The sequence below is a fragment of the Sphaeramia orbicularis genome, chromosome 13 (genome assembly GCF_902148855.1).
Source record: "Sphaeramia orbicularis chromosome 13, fSphaOr1.1, whole genome shotgun sequence".
NCBI classification, from domain to species: Eukaryota; Metazoa; Chordata; class Actinopteri; order Kurtiformes; family Apogonidae; genus Sphaeramia; species Sphaeramia orbicularis.
This window is the reverse complement of record NC_043969.1, coordinates 13,665,682-13,689,557: the sequence shown is the minus strand read 5'-3', so window position 1 is coordinate 13,689,557 and position 23,876 is coordinate 13,665,682. Positions and strand designations below refer to the sequence as shown.

At 36.7% G+C, this 23,876-nt stretch overlaps 1 protein-coding gene across 4 annotated transcripts in view; it reads left to right on the top strand.

Moving 5' to 3' along the window:
* igsf11 (immunoglobulin superfamily member 11) overlaps window positions 1-23,876 on the top strand; it is a 150,193-nt gene that overhangs the window by 107,636 nt on the left and 18,681 nt on the right. For 2 of the 4 annotated variants that reach the window (XM_030151651.1, XM_030151649.1), the window contains exons 3-4: window positions 13,289-13,452; window positions 13,660-13,668. In XM_030151651.1, the coding sequence (XP_030007511.1) occupies window positions 13,289-13,452; window positions 13,660-13,668 (173 nt within the window). The remainder of the gene's footprint in view (window positions 1-13,288; window positions 13,453-13,659; window positions 13,669-23,876) is intronic. The other 2 variants (XM_030151650.1, XM_030151652.1) reach the window with 1 other exon arrangement.

The following is a 23,876-nucleotide window of genomic DNA, read 5'->3' as shown; positions in this document are numbered from 1 at the left end:
CAGACACAGAAGCTTTCATCTGTCAACAAATTAAGTTTTCTTAAGTACTGGCTTTGGTTGTTGAAGTGTATTCTTCACTTTATGTGGATTTGATCATAACGCCGGCCTGGTCCAGTCCGTCTCCCAAAGGTGTTGGTGCTGACCTCGATCTACTGCACTGATTTAAACACCTAGATTTAATATTTCCGGTGCAGGTTCAGTACACAGAACAATACCAGAAATGAGTAAAATGGGGTGTAATGCCATTCTTTTCCAATCTCTACACATGGATACAAAGAAACTGGAGTTCTTTTTTAAACAAATTTACATGTGTACAAGAGGCCGAATGAAAAAAGAAAAGTAAAAGTCATTTTTTCATTGGAAATCAGTATTTATAGCAATTTTGTTCTCACAAATAACAACATGCATGACTGAACTCCCTGTATGTCATGTCGGTGTCAGCTGAAGGCACCTGTTCACACAGAGGTCAACAACCTCTGACGCAACACAGCCAGGAAAGTTCAAAGGTTGTGTGTGTGTGTGTGTGTGTGTGTGAAAGAGAGAGAAATAATTTTTCATCAAATTAACAAAATCCTTCTACATTTAACTTCCTGCGACATGTATTCATCACAATACATACACACCTGCCATAAACAATTTCACCTAACAGCACGTCATCTCAAATACTGAATACATACACACAAGCACACATGTAAATACACACACCCACTCGCACTGTTGTGTTTGCAGAGCTATTCTGTAAGTGTTATTATTAGCACTTTTTTGTAATTAGTCCACTATTCTTGTTGTTTTAATTCTGCATAAACAATTTGAATGTGCGTATTTATCATGCAAATAAAGTGACATTTAAATATAATTAAAAGAAAGATTAAATCAGTGGCTTCTTTCGCATGATTAGTCTTGCATATGTGTGAATGAGTGTATATTTTGCGTCTTTTTTTTAATGCTTTTGTTTTTTTGTCGGACGTCAGGAATGATGAAAGGTCAAAAAAACAAAAGATAAAGACGACAACAAAGAAGAAAGAAGTATGGCAAAAACTTTCTTCACATCCTTGAGAGACGTTGAAGTCAGAAGTAGTGGCAGCTGTTGTGGGGAAATGTTTGTAACACATGCTGCTCTTTGTTCTGTGGGTCGTCTTCGCTCCTGTCTGAATGACTGAATGATACCCTGCTACGTCCAAAACACAGGTCTGGATAGACGTCCTGCCCTTGGTAGTAATAAGTTGGATGGCTTTGGTGAAGTATTTGTATGTGGTCTCTTAGCATACAAACATCCATTGATGGTACTTTATATTTCTTTCCAGAAATAAATAACCAGATTTGGCAGAAAATTCAAAGATACTGTAATTGAAAGAAGACCAGTCATTGTTAACCCTTTAAGCGCTAAAGTTGCAGTATTGCGACAAGCAACATAACTGAATGAAACACACCACAGCTCCAGATAGAGTTGCTAAATCTTGTTACCACCTCCCACCAATAGATGGCTGACATATGCTCCTTCAATCCAAACACCATTTCAGGGCATGTTTCTGTTCAAAGTGAAGAAGGAAATTGAGTTTGAAAGGGGTGGTCCTGAGCTGGTTTAGTAAGTAAGTAAGTAAGTAAATCAGCTTATTTAGTTTTAGGTTTGATAGATAAGGACAGATTTGGCTGCTCTGCTGCTTGACTAGAAAGCTACTAAAATGTATTGCATTTTACTTCCAACAAAGGTTTAAAGTTCATTTATTTTAAGGATATGATGACAAAAAAAACAAAAACACAAAGAAAACTTCCATGTAAATATGTTCAAAGTCAAATTTTATTAAAAGTTACACAATCCAAAATGGCTGCTGCCCTGTTACATCACAATATGTAAATTAGATGAGTACATTTACTTCCATCATAAACTTTCATACCTAATAATTTTCTCATTTACAGTATGACTTTATCTCTAACCACTTCCAAGCTACAGCTTTTTGAAATCCTGATTTCAAAATGTTTTTATCTATCTATCTATCTATCTATCTATCTATCTATCTATCTATCTATCTATCTGTCTGTCTGTCTGTCTGTCTGTCTGTCTGTCTGTCTGTCTGTCTGTCTGTCTGTCTGTCTGTCTGTCCGTCTGTCCGTCTGTCCGTCCGTCCGTCCGTCCGTCCGTCCGTCCGTCTGTTTTGTTTTTTTTTATTCTTTTATTTATTTATTTATTTTGAATGCACCTAGGGTAAAGAATTTGTACAGAGGTGCTAATTTTCATGCCCTGTCCTCTGTTCCTCAGTCAGCTTTCTTGAGTTCCCATATTCATATCACATATTTATTTTTATTCTTACATATTTATTCACTGAACATGTCACCAGTTCATCATTGAGCCAACAAATACAGACAAACAGCCATTCCATGTTACATTCACAACTATAGGTGATTTATATTGACCAATTAACCTATTAAGGTCCATGTCTTTAGATTGGTGGGAGGAGGCCGGAGTAAATTGAGAACCCATGCAGACACAGAGAGAACATGCAAACACCACATAAAGGCCAACGCCACCTGGCATTGAAATTATCCCAGGACCTTTTTGCTGTGAGGTGACAGTGTTAACCCTGGTTTGCACCGTCTTAGTTCTTATATTCATCCATTCAGTATTTGGTTCACACATTAGTCATGTACTTTTCAGCTTCTACATATGTGTGGTAGTGTATTTTTCCTGAAAAGTAAAACTATTCTGACATTAAATCAATTTTTAACAATAGCAAATGTGAGTGTACTCTTACAATGTACCAAGTGAAATATAGATTAAATCCAGAAAAGATTTTTGGTACTTTTAGGAAAGATATGCAGTCCAGGGTTCCTACACATGTAAAATGTCAAAATTACATACTTTTTCCAGACCCTAATTTCCAGATGTCTTGGTAAAAAAATTCCAACCAGACAACCAGTCTTTATATTTGGGATTTAAGAGCCAGTCGTCAGAGAATTTCCATCTACCCATTATGAGTTCTGCCCACGATCATACAAGGCATGTTGAATAGCTCGCTCATGAACAGTGTGTGGACATCACCTGTCCGTCAAAGCAGCAGTGAAACTTGACAACACCTGGGCGGGCCTTAAAATGGGTTGGAGGAGGATAAGTGCAGAAGACTGGGCATTCAACGTGTCAATCTGCCCAAATGTTTTCTGGGATGCATAGCCTCACATAAGGTGTGTAGCAGATTGATCCCTTTTTTTTTTTTTTTTTTTTTTAGATATTTATCATTTTATATTTTAGAAAATAGTGGTAACAGTCTTGGAAATATGAATAGTTTTCCATATATTTGTTTCCATTTTCCATACTTTTCCAGTCCTGGAAATTTATCAAATCAAATTCCATATTTTTCCATACTTTCTGAACCCTGCATGTCTTCAGTAAAACAGACATTATTAAAAAAAATATTAATTAAAATGTCTTTGATCAGATATCAGTCTTTGCTAGGCCACTTTGTCAACACTACATCTCAGCTCTGTTCTTCCTTGTGATTGTACACATCCGTTGTACTGCGTTGAGTAAAGGTTCACTGTGAAGGTGAGCCGCACAGGGATGAAAACAGAAAATAAATCATTATGGGGCTCTTATTGCTGGAGAACTGTACTGACCAAATCACCTGCAGAAGCAGTGCTGCTCCCGGGTGGCTGACCAGTGTTGGCAGGTTTAAACTCACTGTCTTCATTTGGAGAGCTACAGTATGGAAGGAGAGAATGATAAAAAAGAGAGCAAGAGCTACAGAGACAGAGAAAAGAAATCGAACCAGACTTAATGTGAGGAATAGAAATAAAGGACAAGTTACAGAGAACAAAATCTCAGCCTGCAAGCTAATTACTAACTACTTATTAACAGACAAGGTTACCGTAGGCTAAACGTCGGTTCCAGGAATAGTCCTCTAGTATTATCTGCTGACTAGCGTCGTGAAGCTGTGGCTGGTCGACTGAGGAGCTTAGACTGTATTTGCATTAACCTGTGCTGTGCAGACAGTGGAGACAGTGCCAGGAGTCTGGCCTTGTCTGCAGACATGTAGGACAGAGCAGGAAAAAGAGCTGGTTTTCAACAGCACAGCAGTTTATGTCCACTGTGATGATATGGTGTGTCTGAAACAGCCCCACACACATTAAGATGCTTAGATTGGAAGGGTGTGATTATTTTTGATTGTATTCCAGTTTTACTGATTGTTTTTATCCAACTCAAATAAAGATCCTTAGTCTTCAGAGTGCTGGGATTTTGACACCCATTATCCTCCTAATTCATACCTCTATGTTATCTATACCTCTACACTAGACAGGGTATATAATACGCTCTGCTGTTTCATTTGGATGTTTCTGGCAGAACCGGTCCATTTTCACCCAGTGAAAAGGGACTTCAGGAAGACAGCTGCCAAATAGCAAAACACAGCCCTTTGCCAATCATGTCATCTTACTGGCAGATCAGTATGCTTGCCAGGATGTTAGATTTACGTGCAGACACTGTGACAGGTTTGCCAAACATTCAAGTCTGCCAGGGAATGGAGTTACAACAAGCAGAGGCAGTATGGAGGCTGTGAGGTGGCGGCAGCGGTGGCGGCGGCTGACAGAAACAGAGTTCCTTTCTTTGGGGAATTTCAGTTCTATTTCTTCAGCTGTCATTTGAAACAACAAATGTAGAGCAACATGTGGTGACAATTCGCAAAGATTCTTTTTTTCTCCTTTATGTTGCATGAACAAGCACTTTTACAATGTTTCAGATCAGAGCTTTGTATTTGTGTAGCCTACTGAAGTTGGTACTTGATGTTTTTTGTACTGTGTGTATGTGTATGTGTGTGTTTGTGTTTGTGTGCATGTAGTCGTGTCCAGGGCTGCATGTGCAGGGCCATCTGTTTGCTGCTTTAGCGGTAGTCTTCCAGTGCCCAGGCTTATCTGTGCATGAGGGCAGTGGCCTACTTTAACCTTCTGCTCAGTCAGTGCACATAGCAGAACACAGTTTGGTTGATCACCCGTTAGCTCGTTCACAATAACTTTCTCCAGTTCAGTTGCATTAGCAATCAGTCTTTGGCTCAGTGCTCAAGTAGAGATTACTGACAGACACCAGTTACGTCTTGGAAATATTACATTTAATTGTATTATTTATTTAGTAACTTTCTGTTTTATGTGGAAAAATAAAAATACTTCTAATGTAGTTTAAACAGAAACTGGAGGAACATAGAAACATATCTAGTGAAATGTCACCAAAGACTGATCATGTGAGCACAGTTATAAATAAACTTCTGTAAACATTAGTAGACGGTATGTCTTGCACAAAATATGAGCTTTGTGTTTATAAAACTGTAGTAGTGCATTAGGAGTGTAGTAAGCCGGGAAAGTCAGACTCAGTGCAGTTTAGAGAAGAGTATTAAGCTATGTAGGCTAGGCTAGTGGGCCCTGTTAGGGAGTTGGCGGTTGTGGCTAATAGGTCAGCGATGATGGGTGGGGCAGGGGATGAGAGGGAGGATGAGCAAGAGATTTTTAAGGCTCTTTCACTGGGTGAGGGTGTGGAAAGGAAAGGAAAGGAAAGGAAAGGAAAGGAAAGGAAAGGAAAGGAAAGGAAAGGAAAGGAAAGGAGGAGTTTATATGCATGAAAGCCAACCACTTGTATTTGTTCGTTGACATTTTCAGCTCTTTAACAAATCGAAATCCATCAGTCAGTACTTTTTGTAGATAACAAGCGAACAATGACAATAATGGCGGGTGCAGACATTGTTCTGCCTTTGTTGTAAACAGTCTGCTGAAAGGTTTGTGTTCTCTGTACAAACACAACAGATGCAACATTTGCTTCTTTGTAAAATATGAATGAGGACCTTTATAATGTTGTCCCTACAGACTACAGTTATAAACAGGCTGTTCTAAAGGTTTCAGGTTGTTTTTCCTCATCAGACCTGATGCGATGATTTTACTGACACAATAAAACATTGAGTAATTTTTTGAAAGATTCCATGTAAAAGTATATATGGGCAAATACTTTTGTTCATGGTGTTTTGTTAAAATAGCTTCCTGGACATCTTCCTAACATTAAAACCCAAGTTATTATGAAATATTTAATTGAACTGATCAGCAGTTGTTTGACTGTTACTGTTCTGTTATTTCTGTCCAGCATCTTTAGTACCCTCCATTGACTCTCAGTTCACCCTTTCACAAACACAAAGGTGATTAACATTCACATTTAACTAACTTCACATAATGTTGATTGGTTATTATTTATGATTTTATTTTTTTATGATTATCATTTTCATAATCTGTCAAGCAATATTTTTACAGTCATTTTGATTTGAGTTTAATATTTATTATTTTTAGCAAGAAAGATTATTTAGATTTTAATTTAGATTATTTAGTTCTACCCAAATCTCTTCATCAAAACTTTCCTTTATTCCTCATACTGTTGTACCATGGACTGAGGTTATCCTTTTCTCTTGGCCTTGGCTGCTGTCTTTTAACCTTTATGTGCACTTTATGTACTTTGGCTAAAATTTCTTAGAGGTCTTATTTATGTCTTTGTGCATAAGAAATCAATATAAGTGAATCCCCAAAGGAACTTTGTGTTGGTAAATGCAAGTTATGCAAATTTACAGGATTTCAGTTCTGTTGCAACATGTTGATGGTCATATAAACTGTGTTTTCAGGTCAAAAATGTCCAATTTCATCATAATTAAGGCTATATTTTCATGTCACAAATGGACAAGTTATATTTTAACTGAATTTACCTGAAAAACAAATATTCTATTCTGGTTGCAATATGGAGTATGGTGCTGATCCATCCTGCTTATGTTACACCAATACATACATTAAGAATGTCACACGTCACTTTTTAAATCAACAGTTTTCTAATAATAAGCATTTTTATAAAGAAATAACAATTCTGTATTGTTATTTCCTCTTTAGTATGATGATAAACTATACAATAAATAATTATGATCCTAGTTTTTGCACAGGGATCATTTGTGGAAATGGTGAAATGGCTGCCGAGCATCAGTTTGATGGGATCTGTAACAACCATGTCACATCCGTCCACTGCCACATTTTGTGTTTTTGTGTCAGCTGTTATTGTTTTAGATCCACAATACTAACATTTATGAGTAAGAGGAGAATCAGCAATAGTAAGTATATAAGTTTATTCCTAGTAAAGTACTGGTACTGATCAGATCATCGTGGGTAATGTCACATCCGTCCACCAGTAAAAGTTTTCACAAACGTGCTATTCAAAATCCAATATTTCTGAAAATAGAGCTTCCACTGTCAAATAATATCAGTCGTCTGTGCACAAATGTATTAGCATTATTTCAACACAGTTCTATGCATTTCTTACAACTTTTTTTTTTTTTTTTTTTTGACAAAAATGGCCACTCATTTGACCCCCTAAGTAAATTTCAGTCGACTTGTATAATAGTCTTTCCTGTGTTTCTGTCTTTTTCTCACCCTGTCCTCTGTCTCTTCTTGTACTTACATCATTGCATTTACATTGGTTTTAATGTTGCTTTCACACTTTTGCAAACATCCTGTCATTTCATCTGTACTCTCTGTTTGTGTTACCCTAAATATGACCTGGGCATTAACCTGCTTTTTTCTTTCTAGTGGGCTATGTGCATCCCTAATGTTATCATCAATGCCTGCTTTGTCCTATTTGTGGATGTTTCAGGAGGATCACTGAGTTGATTTGTGACTTTATTTTTACTTCAGCAAGGTTAACTCGTGAGCATGGTGCTTCATGAGTTGCCATCGAGCAGCTGGGTTCACAAACATACCACCTGAGTTTCACACGGATGTCTTTGCTTGCTTGTTGGCTCACCCTATTGCCTCACGGGCAGTGGCAACATCACAGAAATACACTAGATTCGCTAACATGGCTGAGGATGAAGCCCCTGGGTCTGCTGCAAGAGAACAGTACACAGAGCTCTGTATGTGGGCACAGGTGTTGGTGCGTATGAATCCATGTGTGGAGAGGATTCTGTTTAATTTCATGCTTTTGTTATTCAGTCGATTCATTTCTGGAACGCAGGTTAAGACACTTAACCAATCACAATTACTATTTGAGTTTACAGAAACATTCTAAAAGGATGCAGATTTCTCATGAAATGTGATCAGAGTTGCCAACTGTCACGCCTGCAGCAGGAGATACATGATTTTATGCTCGATCTCTCTTCTTTTACATCTTAAGAGGTCTCACGCTCAGAAAAAAATGCAGCTGACAAGACGTGGCTATCACACAGGGAACTGGCTAACTGTCATGTTTTTAATGTTTATTTTAAATATGATAAATGGCTATACAGTACATTCCCAGATGAGCCGAGGACAAGTTCATTCACTGCAAATTGATGTAAAGGGGACGCGCACAAAAGGGGAACTTAACTGGCTTCAATCAGAAAAGGAAGATCTAATTTACATTTTTATGCCTATATTGATGTGTGTTGTTTATTTAGTCAGGTCTTCGCACCATCATTAATCATTTGACTTAAACGGGCGTATGTACGTACGTATGTGTGTGTCCCAGCCCACCCCGTGGAGCTGTGCCAGAGGCTCATCACATCACAGCATCAGGGGCATCTGTTTGAAACTGAAATAAAAGTAAAGCCTATGAATAAAAGAGCCACATGAATAAAAACACAGGATGCAAATGACTTGCCAAGCAGGGATTGTCTATGTGTGTGTGGGTTTGTGTGTATGTATGAGAGAGAAAGTGGAAGTGTTGTATTCACCCCGCATTTGTTCCCTGTCCCATCATGGCTGCACCTTAGCCTGACTGACTGACTGACTGAGTGAGTAAGCACATACACAGATTTCCATACTCTCGGAGGTGTTTGGTTTTCTCATGCATTAATCAGCTGCAGTTTTGACACTTGGTTCCTGAATGAGGGGGGAGAGAGATGTTTTAACAGAGCCATGCTGCTGGTTCTCTGCTTCACTCCACAAGCGCTGCTCACACTGCCTGGGGTGACTTTATCAATTAGGCCTCTCTGGAAACACCAGCATCCTCCTTCCTCGCTTATATCACGTCTTATTTCACTCTTTACCTCTCCTTTCTTTTGATTTAATCCAGCCCTTTGTTCCTTGACATCCTACCTGTCCCACCCACCCTGTAGTGTAGCCTTTATTTAGGTTTTGTAATTCTTCTCCTTTGTGGAAAACAACTTCCTATTCATGACTACATTGGCTTCTCTCCTGTTTCTTCCTCAGAACTGTTTTTGTATTTCTCTACTTGACCCTCTCTCAGTGTGAAATGTTGTTGTTTTAATTAACTTGGATTCTGTTTGGACTTTTAACTTCATCTAATTTTAGTAAATGTAGATGGTTTTTTTTTGTTTTTTTTTTGTATTTTTTATTTTGGAATAGCAGTTTATATTACAACACATAGCATGTATAATATCAGGAGCAGTTTTGAACCCACTACCATGCACATATTTTATACATTTTAGTAACTTTATACATATTGGGAGACAGAACATGTGTACAAATTGACAAAATAAATAGAATCAGGGAGAAAAAATTAGATGAGATTAAAGACTATAATAAATGCAAAAACAGTGAGAATAAGGTAAAGTCAAAATTACAGTTCAGGCTTCCACAAAATCAGGTTGTAAAGACACAATATACTTGACCCATTTGTCCAGAGTTTAATAAAAAACAGTTTTCTTAAGACAAAGAGAAAAGGTAATCCTTTCCATTAAATAAATGTTATTCACTATATCTCTCCACTCTTGTCTGACTTGGGGTTCAGGAAGTAACCATTGTCCGGTGAGTGCTTTTTTTTTTAGCTGTTTATTTTAATATGGTTTAGTTACACTCTTTAAGTCTAGTTCCTAAATCTGAAGTAAACTTGACTGAGCTGAATCTATTTTAAAGACTAAATCATCTCTTAATTTTTTTTTTCTTAAAACACAAGATGGAGGCAACATCTCACAGCAATACTTGAGTTTTTCTTTGAGTCCTGGCACTTTTGATGGTTTGTTGCACCTGTCTGTTAGCTTTTTTCACAATAGTAAGCAGTTAATGGTCAGATTCCTGCGCTGGTAGCAGAGATAACGTTTGCTGTTTTCTGTCAGTCGTGCTGGTCTGGGTCTTACTGAGCTGTGCCTCAGGGCAGCCCAGGGCTAGAAATGAGAGCAGGAGAGTACATGATGTTTGTTGACTAAAAAATTGAAAGGTTCGGATGGAAAACCCAGAGAGATGGACATCTCATTTACATCATACCTATGCATATTAGCCTCGAGACATGAGGAAGACTGTACAAGTGAGCACTGCACTCAGCCTTGGGCAAGAACAGCAAAGAAACAAGTTAGAAAATAACAAAACAAGAGGAAGCATAACGGGACCACTGCTATATCTAAATCAGTTTTGTTTTTTTTGTTTTTTTTAAGAAATCCTAAACCCATTGAAAATCACTCTTACAGTGGTTACACAGCGTTGCCGTAGTTGTTCATTTTCTACTTTAGTGTTTTTTATACTGGAGTGTATAAATGTTTTATCTGGGAGGCCATATTTGACAGTGAGACACAAAGCGTTCAGCTCTCACATATCAAACCCTGTACAGTATGCATTCTGGAAGAGCGATTGTCTACCGGACATGCTCGGAGTGCGGAGCTGAAGAGCTGGCATAAAGCTTTGGCAGAAGTGTGTGCAATAATGAGGCAACGCCAAGCAACTGCAAGCAGCAGTTTAGTTGGTGAGCTGTCAGGCTGTCTCTGAGATGTGGCCCTAAAGGGCTACCGTACATGTCACTGATCACATATGCTGATAACTTTGACTCCGTGTGTGTATGTAGAGTTGTGTTCATGATAGTGGGCAGCCTCTGTGTCGGAGGGTGTGTGTCTCCATATGTGTATCTACTGTATGCGTGTGTATAGTTGCTAGTATGTGTGTCTGTGTGTGGTTTTGTGTGTGCAAGTGATTGTGAGTGCGTGTATTTCTTTGGTTGTGGGAGCTTACAGGCTCTGCGCACAGAGGTTTCCTAATCCAGTGTTTTGAAATGAGCCCTCCAGCTGTTGTGGGCTTGAGAGACTGCTGCCTTGGAGGAGGCTTAGAGACGATAAGATGCTCCTTCTATCTTCATTCCTCTAGGACTTTTCTTCTTCTTCTTCTTCTTTCTGTCTGTCTATCTTTCTGACTTTCTTTTTTTGTTTCTGTCTTCGCTACATCTGCAATCTAGCTCTGTCTGTCTTTATTCCTAAATCTATTACGCTTAATATCATTGTGTGCATGAGAATATACAGTTATGCAGATCCCATTCTGTTAAGGTTCTAACCTTATGTATGAACTTCCTCCTTAATCCTTGTATAAGGACATAGATTGATTCTGTGCAGGAAGTGAACATTGTGTACAAAGAGGATTGAAGAAGATTAGATTAGACTCGTGACCTAAGCGTCTGTTATTTATTTTATTTATAATGATGGCCCAAGACTGTAGATGTCATAAGAGGTAATAGGAGCTCATTAGCTGCATTGTGATGTACACACTCATGAGATTGTTGTGCAACTTGATGTCCTTTAGCATTTAATGTACACTATGGATTTATATGAAAAAAATCCATGTTAGCATTCTAGATATGATGCTTTTAAGTCTAATTATTTGCATAATTTGATGGGGTGAGTCTATTAAAAACCATAACCAAGAAGCACTGTGCGGTGCCACCGATCTCAGTGCCAGCAAAGAGCCTGCAGTGTGTGTGGTGTCTGTCAGTAGGAGGAAAGCGTAGGAAGTCCAGCAGGTTTCGGACAGACAGAGAGAGAGCAACAGGCAGTCTGTCAGCTAGAATATGACAGCGGCATTCAAAACCCAAATGTAGCAAGAATGACACTCGAAGCCTGAAATGCTCAACAGATGGAAAGTGTTAGAAACACATATAAAATGTCCAAAGATAAAATATAAATTAGATTCCTGTTATATTTTCCAGTGATCATGCACTTGACATCTGATTTGACTCCTACATGTCATTTGGTGGCTTCTACTCCCTGTGACACAGATCATCTTCTTACATTATCACTAACAAGGACAATTCACAGGACATGATCAATTATCCGTAATCATATCACTGCCATCATCCTCCTCACCATATTTATATAAGATTACTTCCCACTGTGGTTTTTGGACATGGATACATGGTTGCGGGGGAAGATCTAACTTAATTTAGGCTGTAATGTCTTTAGCTGGTCTAGAAATAGGATACAGCATGTACACATTTATCTTTCTGGGTCTGTTATACCTGACAGCTGCATCTAGATGAGGAAAAACCTCCCCTTAGTCTCTTGGTTTTAGAGGAAAGCGGTTTCTCGTGCCTTGTAAGGAGCTATCAGCTAAATGCACACAGCAACCAGCAGATAGCGTCTAAAATACCCAGTACTATTCCCTCTTGTCATGTTCATTTATGTATCGATACAGAACTTGTTCCCACAGAAGAAGCACGCTGTTTTAGCAAATGAATAACTCAAGAGACAGCCTATCATGCTTTCCCATTTAACTGCTACATATTTTATGTGATCCATCGTGGCGTGGTCTAGCTGTTTGTTTAGTTGCTGCTAGGAATCCAAAAGAGCTTAGTTTAGAAACCTTGTTTGTTTTGCTCTAAAGATGAAAGAACAGTGAAGATGGGATTCCAGTCAAATATGTTGTATCATGATATAAAGTATATTGTATGTATTGTACACTTAACCCTATAATGTCAAACGTATCATGTTTGATGCATGAGTTTTGAAGCCCTCCACATGATCAGTGTGATTTTTTTTTTCTTGAAAAACCTGATGTATACAATTAGATACATCCAATACATAGATAATCCACCAGAGGGGAGGGTTTCATTCACCAGAGGCCTTTCCAGTGACACTACAAGACTGACATTAATGAGGAAGGAGGTAGAACTTTGACAATTTTGAAAAGGAATTACCAATTTGTTTGACATGTTTGTGTTATATTATGTTTTTGTTTGTTCAAAAATAATAACATTTGAGCATTGAGACCTGAAAATCATACATGGAAATTGACATTTTGGAAAAAAAACAAAAACAAAGAAAAGGACCAAAAGCTCCAGTTTCAAAGAAATGGAATTTTCTGTCTATGATTTAATGGTTCAGGCTTTACGGGATTAATAATTTCATTTACACTGATAATTCTTTATACATTAATGCGAAATGTCTTACAGAAAGACTTTGAATTCTTCATCTAGACTCACAGATACATGAGAAAACTTCCTGTTTTAACTGTCATCCCTCTTTTGTTCTGTGCCTACTCTGTTAGACTTTTGGCTTTTCTTTATGTCAATTACCTGATCACCACTTCTTTGTTTTTGCAGTGTGTGTGCAGGCGTTAGATGTGACCGTGTCCCAAAGCAGTATCCAGGTGGCCCGTGGCCAAGCAGCCATCCTGCCGTGCTCCTTCACCACCAGCGCTGCCCTCACCAACCTCAACATCATCTGGATGGTCATACCGCTGTCCAATGCCAACCAGCCAGAACAGGTACAATATACATCACTTATACCTACTTACCTGCAGTGACAGTCAACAAAAATGACATAAATGGAGCTTTGTAAAACAGATAACTGTTAGTGTAATTGTGCTAATGTTGCTGTTGGATTTGTATGTACATGTAACTAATTTTCACATGCAACGCTACTGTATATGCATCATGTGGATGGCTGCACTGTTCCTTCATCAACTTTACAGTCAAAACAGGTACAAAAAACTGTATGCTTCATCTATAAGGTGTGCTCAGATACAGCGCAAAGAGAATTTCAGAGGTTGCACAATTAAATAGAGAGCCAGTGAAACAAACTGACTGAGAAAAATGGGCACAAATTCAGTTACGTGACCCACATTGAGATATTAAAAACTGGAGCATTCACACAATGCATCTACAGCCCGTAACCTGTTATGTATATCATATACTACACATCATGCCAAATGTGCAACGGCTGTTTGTGAAAAATAAACAGGCTGCAGTGCCGCTTTTCGGTGCATCTGAACGCACCTTGATATTAATTAGTGAACTTACAGATATAGAGCTGTAGTAGAACTCCTAGTAAGTCTAGAGGATTGCTCATTAGTGTAGATTACCCCATCACTTTAGCTCTCCTACATGTAGGGATTTTCTAGTCTTAAAAGATTTAAATGAACTGTAAAGCAAAGAAAAGGCTATGAAATGTATTAAAATGTTACAGATGTTTAACCCTTTCAAGCATGAATTATGAGACCCTTAATCAAGATTTCTTTCTTGAGTGATTTTATTCCATTTTAGGCATTAAATAAACTATGTGACTGAAATTTTTTTATAGAGGTGCAAAAATGTCCACTAAGCCGAACACCATGCGTTTAATTTTTGAAGCAAATAAACATGTATTTACTGATATACTGTGCAAAAACTATGAAATAAAAACATTTAATTCTGCTAATCTGATGGGTTTTTTTTTTTTAGATTTTTACATACTCTACTAGTCATTACTCACTTCATGGAGATAATATGCAAAAAAACAACAACTTTTGTTGTTAATTACAGCCTAATAACAATGACAAGGAATTGATTCATACTCAAACATGTTAGATCAGGTTTATCAAGAACAGCGAAGTTACAGTAATGTTATCAAATGCATTGTATGGGATGATGCATAAGCGTCCACTGTGTTAGCTGATATGAAACTACAACAACAAAATCCATGCATATACAAAACATGAACAGCTGTAGAATAGCTGTCCACTGAAGTGACCACTATGCACGAAAGGGTTAATGGAAGAAAGGAAGCAGTTTTATTTGTACATGGAGACCGACAGTAAATGTGTCTTGAATTCATTCTTGCCATCATCCCGTTCTGGCTTGCTACTCTCTCTCTCTTTCTGTTTTTTGTCACCTTCTCTTTCCTCACCCTCTCTCTCTTCCTCCCCCTTGCGGGGCTTCTGTGATTCCATTTGAGTTGTTTAACATGCAGCTGCAGGCCGTACAAGCTCACCTGCCTCCCTTCACTTTGAACCCCGGCGCTGGTCGGCCGTCCAAATAATACAATCATCTTCTGCACTAATTACCTCACGCCCACGACAGGCTCTATAACGCAGCTGTTCTCACCACACACACACACTGCGCTATACACACAAATGCACACAAACCAGCATTACACAGAGTGCTGGTCCAAATGCAGAGCAGATCAACATGCATACATGCAACGCTTATTTATATTTACTGAGTTCAGTCATAAAGTGTGCTGGGTTTGCAACATAAAAGTATGAAACCTGCATATGATTTCACACATACATAAATGTCACTCAGTGATGCTTTCATTTACGCACCTGTGGAAAACTGCTTATATTTATATACTCCAAAAGGAACTAAAAAGCGAACGCATTAACGTGTCACGTACACATGGGTAAATGCATGTAACTTTTAATGTGACACTAACAGCTGATATATGTAGGAGTCATCATCTTCTCACGCTACACCTTCACACTTTATTGCATCATGTATGATATGAATATTGACAACACGTGTACGAAGGAGCAGTGGGTGCAAGCGCAATGTAGTGCAATCAAGTTTTCAAGTGGTTGCTTTTGACTGTTCCCCGAGTTGTGACAGACTTTGGAAAAACAATATTTTCCTACCATGCAACATAGTCGGGGAATAATCTTCAAAAAACTGTAAAACTACACACATTCATTTCTATTAATGATTTTAACCCTTAGGGGTCCACGGTCACGACCTTGTGATTAATCACATGACATTTTCAACACGTCATAGCATCAGACGTCGGTCACATAGACCACTGCGGATAATTGCATTTGAAAATGCGGACTTGAAACACTCCCACTTTTTATTTGATGTTGATAGAGCAAATACAACCAGAGATATGACAGTTTGAAACCGGAGCAAACAAACGTGAGTGAAAGTATGAAAATGAGGTTGGGGGGGGCATTATATTTTTGACCATATTTTTATAATTTTTTGTCCTTTTTCAAAACGAAAAAAACTGACTGAATCTGCGGATTCTAATCCACAGACTGCATTAGCATTACAGGTAAGGGTGAGGATGACCCCCACCTGAACTGGATGCGGAAACCGGGAGGAACGAGGGGGAGGGGGGAGAAAACCGGAGAAAATGGACATATAAAGATATACTTTTATGTCAAATATTTGAGTATAGTTTTAATTTATTACAATTGTGATTCAATATACCTAATATTTTGAACAAATATTCACTTCTAAAGGCTTTGAAAAGGTCGTTAAGCATCTTTGTGTTATTTATGCAATAAATTATAGAATTTTTTTTCAAATCGTATTTTATATTTTTTTGTGTTTTTTGGCCTTTAGTGTTGATATAGTAGGTTAAAGTGAAAAAATAAAAGACAGATGAGATAGATGGGCTGGGAAAAAAAGATACCAAACATTGGTATAATAAACATTTCTTTATATAGTCTACAAACGCAAACTCAAAAGTACTCAAAAATGGCCAAAATAGGCTCAGATAGGGTTAAACATATCATGGAGAATGCAGTGAAGGAGGAGTGTCACTGTTTTTCTTGATGCCATTATGGTTGAATAGTTGTTTTTGTATTTTATTGCTCATTGTGTATCATGTATGTGTTTTATGTTTTTTGGACTTTATATGGCTGCTACCTTGGCCAGGTCTCCCTTGTAAAAGAGATTCCTAATCTCAGTGGGACTTCCTGGTTAAACAAATGTAAAAAAGAAAAAAAGGTGTATTGTCACATTTGGATTTGAACATGCATGTGGCGACACAGTCGGAATAATCACACATAAAATTCAGCACACACTGTGTAAACTACAGTTCAACAGCCCCATTAGGTTTTATGTGTGAATTTGGTGATGTGGGCAGTGAAAATGAAGTGCTGCAAGTACAAGGTCATTTTGGAGGAAGAGAATGTCATAAGTGATTAGAGTTGATGCTAAAAGCCATTAAGAATTACTCAACAGAAGTCTGTACAGTCTAACTACCTGCAGTAGCTCTTCAGGGAGTACACTCAGACCACTCGTATTATTAAATCTTGTCAAATTTATACATTGCGTTCGGAGAAGTCTGTGATAAATGATGATACTCATTAAGCCCTAAATGTGTTGCTGCTCTAACACTGCAAAGCTGGGTTGTTGGTTGTGGCTTTGTAATTCTGTTATATATACATTGTTTGATGCTTTGACTCACCATATTGTCTGTGTTTTTCAGCCTATAGCCTGCATGGTTGACTTCACATTATGGGCAATATAACTTAATGAGACAAATGTGAGTTTCATATATGTTACGGTGTGCTTGCCTGGTGCAGCTGGAGATGCTTAATTCCAGAAGTAAATAACACAAATGACAGATGATACATAACAGTAGACTGTACAGTTTAATTATGAAGTGATTGCTCTGCTTCTATTATATGATCATCTTCCGTTATTTACTGTTTAACTAATTTCGCTATAGGTTGCATGATTTGGTTTGGTCATTATACACCATATGTAGAATAAATAAGGTTTTCATCAAGTTGAGTGATGAACTTTTGCTCCCTTAAGGCAAACATGTTTTTGTTCATTAAGTCTGATAATTACAACTTGGATGTTTATGCTGTTTACGCTTAAGAGAGTAATAACCACAGCAACACAAACGCACCATGGAAGAGCTGTCTACTGCAGTAACCGTTCCCAAAAAAGAAAGTAATTAAAACTCGGAAAAAAAAAAAATATATATATATATAAAATTAACCCGTTCACTTGAACTTTGTTTAAGATTACAAACTGTAAAATTTCCAGATTTGAGATTTGATTTAGTTTAAAACTGCACAACTAATATTTAAAACAAGACATAAATTAGTTCCAAATAAAATTGGGAACAGAAATTGTTCTCAGAGAAGGAGGATATAATCTGAGTTTAAAAGTGCACTGTATCAGAGCAACTCTAAAAAGTATGTGTGTTTCAATAATAAGGGAGAGGTTAAATCATGGAATAGTCTAACAGATGAATTAAAGCAAATTAAAAACATAAATCAGTTTAGAGGAATATATAAAATACAATTTTAAAAGAAACGTAAGGATGAGGAAAAGCAGTTAAATCCAGGATAGTAATGTCAGTGACTAAAGAAAGAAGTACATGTATGTTATAAATTGTTCTCTTTTTCAATAATTTAATAACTGATCTATTTGTTTTATGAACTGTATACATTAGTCGTGTAAAATCAGAGTATGACAGTATAAGCTCAGCTTCTACCTTCTCCATTTCGGACATAAAGTGTTGTTAAAGAGCCACAATGAAATAGTTGTTCATTGTGTGACATTTCTTTATTTTTTTTTAGTTAACTTATTGCCATCAACCAAGGTTATTATTGTTAATGAAACCTAATGATGAAAACTAGAATTGAAAAAAACATTTTTGTTAACTGAAATAAATAAAAACTATAATTAAAAGAAAAAAAGCGATAACTAACTGAAACTGTATTGTGTGCTTACAAAAGTAACTAAAACGTATACAGATTATGGATAAAACTCCTTTCGTTTTCGTCTTTGTCAATGTTGGATTGATATGAAATTGATTTATGTCGCTCAAGCAATTTTAGATGGCAGCACCATACGGCACTTCATGGTCCGTCACTTGTCGTTTAGAGTCGGCTTCTCATCCTCTCTCTACCTGCAACATGGAAAATAAAGTTGGGAGATTTCTGGGTTGATGGGATTTCTTTGAATACAACAGTGAGGAAGATAAAAGATGTGAAAAAAACTAAAACTAATACTAAAACTAAGCATGTAGAAAAAAATATATATATATATAACTAATGAACACTACCAAACCTGCTCTAAAAATGAATTAAAACCAAGTCAATTGGAGAAAAAAAGTCAGAACTAAATAAAACTAAACTATAATGAAAATCCAAAACTATTAGAACCCTGGACTGGAAAAAATCTAAATCTTACCTAGTGTATTTTTCTCATTTCTAGTCAAAATATCTCATCACACTTAAAATAAAACAATCACCTAAAGAGTAACTTTTCAGTGAGAAATAAGAACTTATTTTTAGACAATAGATCTTGAAAATCTTCTTTCAAGAAATCTTACCAAGATCATTTTCACTTGTTCCATTGAGAGATTTTTTTTTTTTTTGTGTAATTCAAGATTTTTTTTTTTTTGCTAAATTCAAGCGAAAAAATCTGCCAATGGAACAAGAGAAAATGATCTTAGTAAGATTTCTTTAAGATTTTCAAGATCTTTTGTCTAAAAATAAGTTCTTATATCTCACTGAAAAGTTACTCTTTAGGTGATTATGTCTTATTTTAAGTGTAATGAGATATTTTGACTAGAAATGAGAAAAATACACTTGGTAAGATTTAGATTTTTTCCAGTTGGTCTTTAATATTCTGGAGTATTCTGTTTAAATTTGTGGTTTTTCTTTGTTTTTTGTTTTTTTTTTCACCTTTATATTTTATATTTTATATTCCTACTTGTTTTCAAAATAAAGTTTATCCTTTCACTTCACTTCCTAATGCTAGTAGAAATGGCATACCTGTCTCTCCATCTAAGCCATCTTTAGCCTTTGCTGTGGTCATTGTACTGTTTGTTTACTCTGATTACTTGACATGCAGAGCTTTAGATTACAGCATGTACACAGACATGTATCTCACCATAGTCCGATGTGTTTGGGTGCTGGTGTGCATGTTTACATGTCGTTTTGTGTGTCTGTGTGTGTAATCTCCCCATCGTGCTATTGTTGTGATCAAATGTCCTGACCTCTTTCCCTCGGGCCTCTAGGTGTGATATAATCCAGATAAACACACACAACCTGCACATGCACACAACGACACACAAGCAGACAATAGATTTATGTTTCAGAGTTATTGTTTATCCTCTTTAAACCGTTTGCTGGATATCAGAGTTAGTCAGCTCTAATAAAAGCTCCAGTTTCACTTTTCTCTCACACCACCTCTGCAACTTATTTTGGTAGAAACATTAAAATTTGATATATCAAATTCTCTGGAGGTATTCCTTTAATGAGCGGAGACTTGCAGACTAATATCACCAGAGATATCTGAAATCCTTCAAAACCTAATTTTGCTTGATTTTTCTCTCCTCTCACGAATCTGCGAGATGGTTTCACAACAACGATCCAACAGAAACTACAGAAAAAACTCTGCGCTCACCTTGTGTATTTTTGGTTTATCAGTTCACACCAAGGTTATTATGATTAACGAAAACTAACGAAATGAAGATCCAAACTAAAGTATCAAACTGAAGTATCAAAAGCAGTAGCAATAATACATCAACACAGATATACCTTAAATAAAAAGAGCTTGTTCTTAACCCTTTATTGGGCAAGTGACTTTTTTGGGTAATTTCCACACACATTAAAGACAGTAGTCACTTTTCTATTGGACATCTGCGTAAAACTTTACTGATATTTACTAAATGTCGATAAAACAGAAGTGCGTAATGTCAGTTTTGCCATTAAATCATAAATTTGATGATTTGTTTATTTATTATCACGAGATGACACAAGAAGTCATTCCATAAACATGGCGCTGAACGCAAATATTGTGTTGATTTACAGATATATTCATTATTATTATTATATATTACCCCTCTATCTTGTACTAAATTAAAAAAAAAATGATTGGGTTTCCTGGTGTGTTTTTATGTACATCAACATCCGTTTTTTTAATTTCACCTGACTCTAGTTGCGAAAAAAGGTCTTTCCATTGCAGTTTTGCACTATGCCCAAAAAAACCACCTCTTGCCAGCGCAAAAACTTAATTAAAACCATAATTTAAAAAAAACCAATAACTTTCTAAAACGTATCAAAATTATGGATAAAATTCCCTTCGTTTTTGTCTTTGTCAATGATCTGAAATCCATTTATTTTGCTCAAGCAATTTTAGATGGCAGCACCATACGGCACCTCACGGTCCATCACTTATCGTCACTTGTTTAGAGCCGGCTTCTCGTCTCCACTCTGCCTGGCAACATGGAGACAAAAGTTGGGAGAAAGCAGCAGAGTCCTGTATGAGATTTATTTAAATATAACGTTTAGGAAGATAAAAGATCTGAAAAAAAAACTAAACTAAAACTAAATTAAAACTAAGCATTTAGAAAAATTTTAAAACTAATTAAAACTAGCAAACCTGCTCTAAAAACTAATTAAAACTAACTGAATTAGAGAAAAAAAAGTCGAAACTAAATAAAACTATACTATAATGAAAAATCCAAACCTATTGTAACTGTGGTTCACACAAAATTAAATGATTTTTTGTAATTAAATCAATACATTTGTTCCAGTTGCAGTGAAATGTGACTCTAGTGAAACTGAGGTTACAGAGAATCTGTGGAGTAGAAATAATGATAATGTGTAATTGCGAACATCTGTTCACTGTATTTTTGATGATCAGATTGTCATACTTACCTGAACACAGTGCTCTTGTGGGAGTATATTACCATACACCCAAATATAAATAAATACCTGCCTGGATGAGGTACTCTTTTTTGAATATCAGAGAAAATAACTATAATCTTAAAACAAATGTAAAAATGACATGTTGCTTATCTTCAGCTGTACCTCTTTCTTGTGAAAATTACATGTTATAAAGCTTTTGATATAACGTAAATGACATTAGGATTCATCCACTCAGGTGACTCTTTCGTTGCAATAATGTGATACCTTTTATTGATCAGCACTAAGGGAATCTTTGTATTTGCTGGCCTACCTTCTGGTACATCATTATGCAGTGTCAGCAACAGTACAGTCATTTTCAGCATTATGGTTCCAGTATCTTCCTTTCATAGCAACTTAATATCCCTTGAAAATTGTGCTGTTTTTTTGTTGCTGTGTTTTTTTTTTTTATCTCAAGTATTTTAAAAAATCTATTTGCTGCACTGGTCTACATGTGTCCTCCAGGACCATGTGACATTACTGTTATGTAGAGTTATGGGCATAGCAAAGCCCTGACCGTATTTAATCCATCAGTGACGCTGCGAGTGGTCAAACATGTGAAACACTGCTTTTCATCCGGATTGAAGATCAGTACAAACCACTTGACACACTTTTATTGCACCAATTTCTGCACAATGGAAGCTTTTTGTGATTAAAATGAAGACTGAATAAAAGAATAACTCTCAAGGACTTCAAACCTGTTGTGAATGGGATCAACCCGACAAAAATATCTGAAAACACAGAAATGAATACTGTGTTTTAAATGAAATACTTGTTTGTTGGAATATCCGTGTATGTGCCATGTAATATTGGATTTACTTATTTCCTTCGCCAGGAGGTATTGTGATCACTTTGCTTTGTGCGTTTGTTTGTTTGCGTGTTTGTTTGTTAATAACTTTATGGGAAAACTGTTCCAACCATCCTTACCAAATTTTACCCACAGATAGGCCTAGGCCCTGGGACCAACCCAATAAATTTTGGGCCAAGTAGGCCAAAGTTCAAGGTCACAGCAAGGTCACAAAATCTCAAATTTTCCTATCTCTCATCATTAAGCAATTTTCGAAAATTCATAAAAAATTCAAAACGACTCCGATTAGCCTCCAATTTGATCCACCCGTAGCTTATAACAGTATCTAGTATCTGGCACAATATTGTCCACATCCACTGTAGAATGTGAACTCTGTGGACATTTCAATTTAACATTGAAAATCCCATTTACGACACATTTTTCATTATAACTCAACAAATATTGTTTGGAATTTAATGTAATTTGACATACACATGACTGGTACCAAGCAACAGATCTGTTTTGGCAGAGGTCTGCATTGTCCGAGTGCTTTTCTTGTATAAATATGTTAGATGTTGGACTGCTCAATTAATTAAATCATTGTTAACTCATATCTAATTTGCTTCATAGGGTAAAGGTTAAACCCAAAATCAAAAGAAAAATGCCACAATATGTAAATACACACTGTCTTTCTGCAGCTTTCTCCAATTGGATCCAATTAAAAGCTTTAATATAGAGCATCTGATTTTGTTTCACTTCACTCCAGAAAAGAAAAGACAGTTTATAAGCTTCAGTTTCAGCCACAGAGAAAAGCAGCAGAGTTACATCTGAGGAAATCTTAATGATCGGTAATCACAGCTGCTGTCAACCCCCCCCCCCCCCCCCCCCATGTAGTCTGTATATAATATACATACAATACAATACTCACCCTATGTGTGTGCAATAATCACAGATCACACACCTTGTTTTCAATTCCACCTTACACATATTACCTGCGTATACCCATTATATGTTGCACATATTCCTTCCATCTACATTATAGAGTTGGCTTTTTGTATATTTTAATATTTCTTGTAGTTTTGTATATTGTCAGTATTTTTTGGCACAACATTTTCATACAGTCTTTTTGTGCATTTTAAACGTTTGCTGCTTAAGAGAAACCGAGCTGCAAAACTGATTTTCATTCTATTCTATATCATACTCTCTTCTCTTCTCTTCTCTTCTCTTCTCTTCTCTTCTCTTCTCTTCTCTTCTCTTCTCTTCTCTTCTCTTCTCTTCTCTTCTCTTCTCTTCTCTTCTCTTCTCTTCTATTCTATTCTATTCACTGTACTCTATTCTATTCGATTCAATTAGATTTGATCCGATTCATATTTTCAAAATCCAGTGTAAATATCATTTTCCTTAAAAATCCCTTTATAGATTCTAATGACCCTCCTCAATCATCACCTCTGATCTTTTGCCATTGTGTGGTTGTGTATTTACTTTTAAAGACCCTATACCCCTCTACCTGTATTTTCCATTCCCACTTGTTTTACTTTGTTTGGGAAGTTTCTGGGCATTGACCTCTGGCCGGTGAGTCTGAACCTTCAGCCAATAACAGCATCACGCAGCGTGTGGATGGAACAATATAAAAACTGGCCAACTCCAGTTATACAGTGCTCCTGTTTCTACTCACCTCACTTACCGCACAAATGTGTTTGTGAGA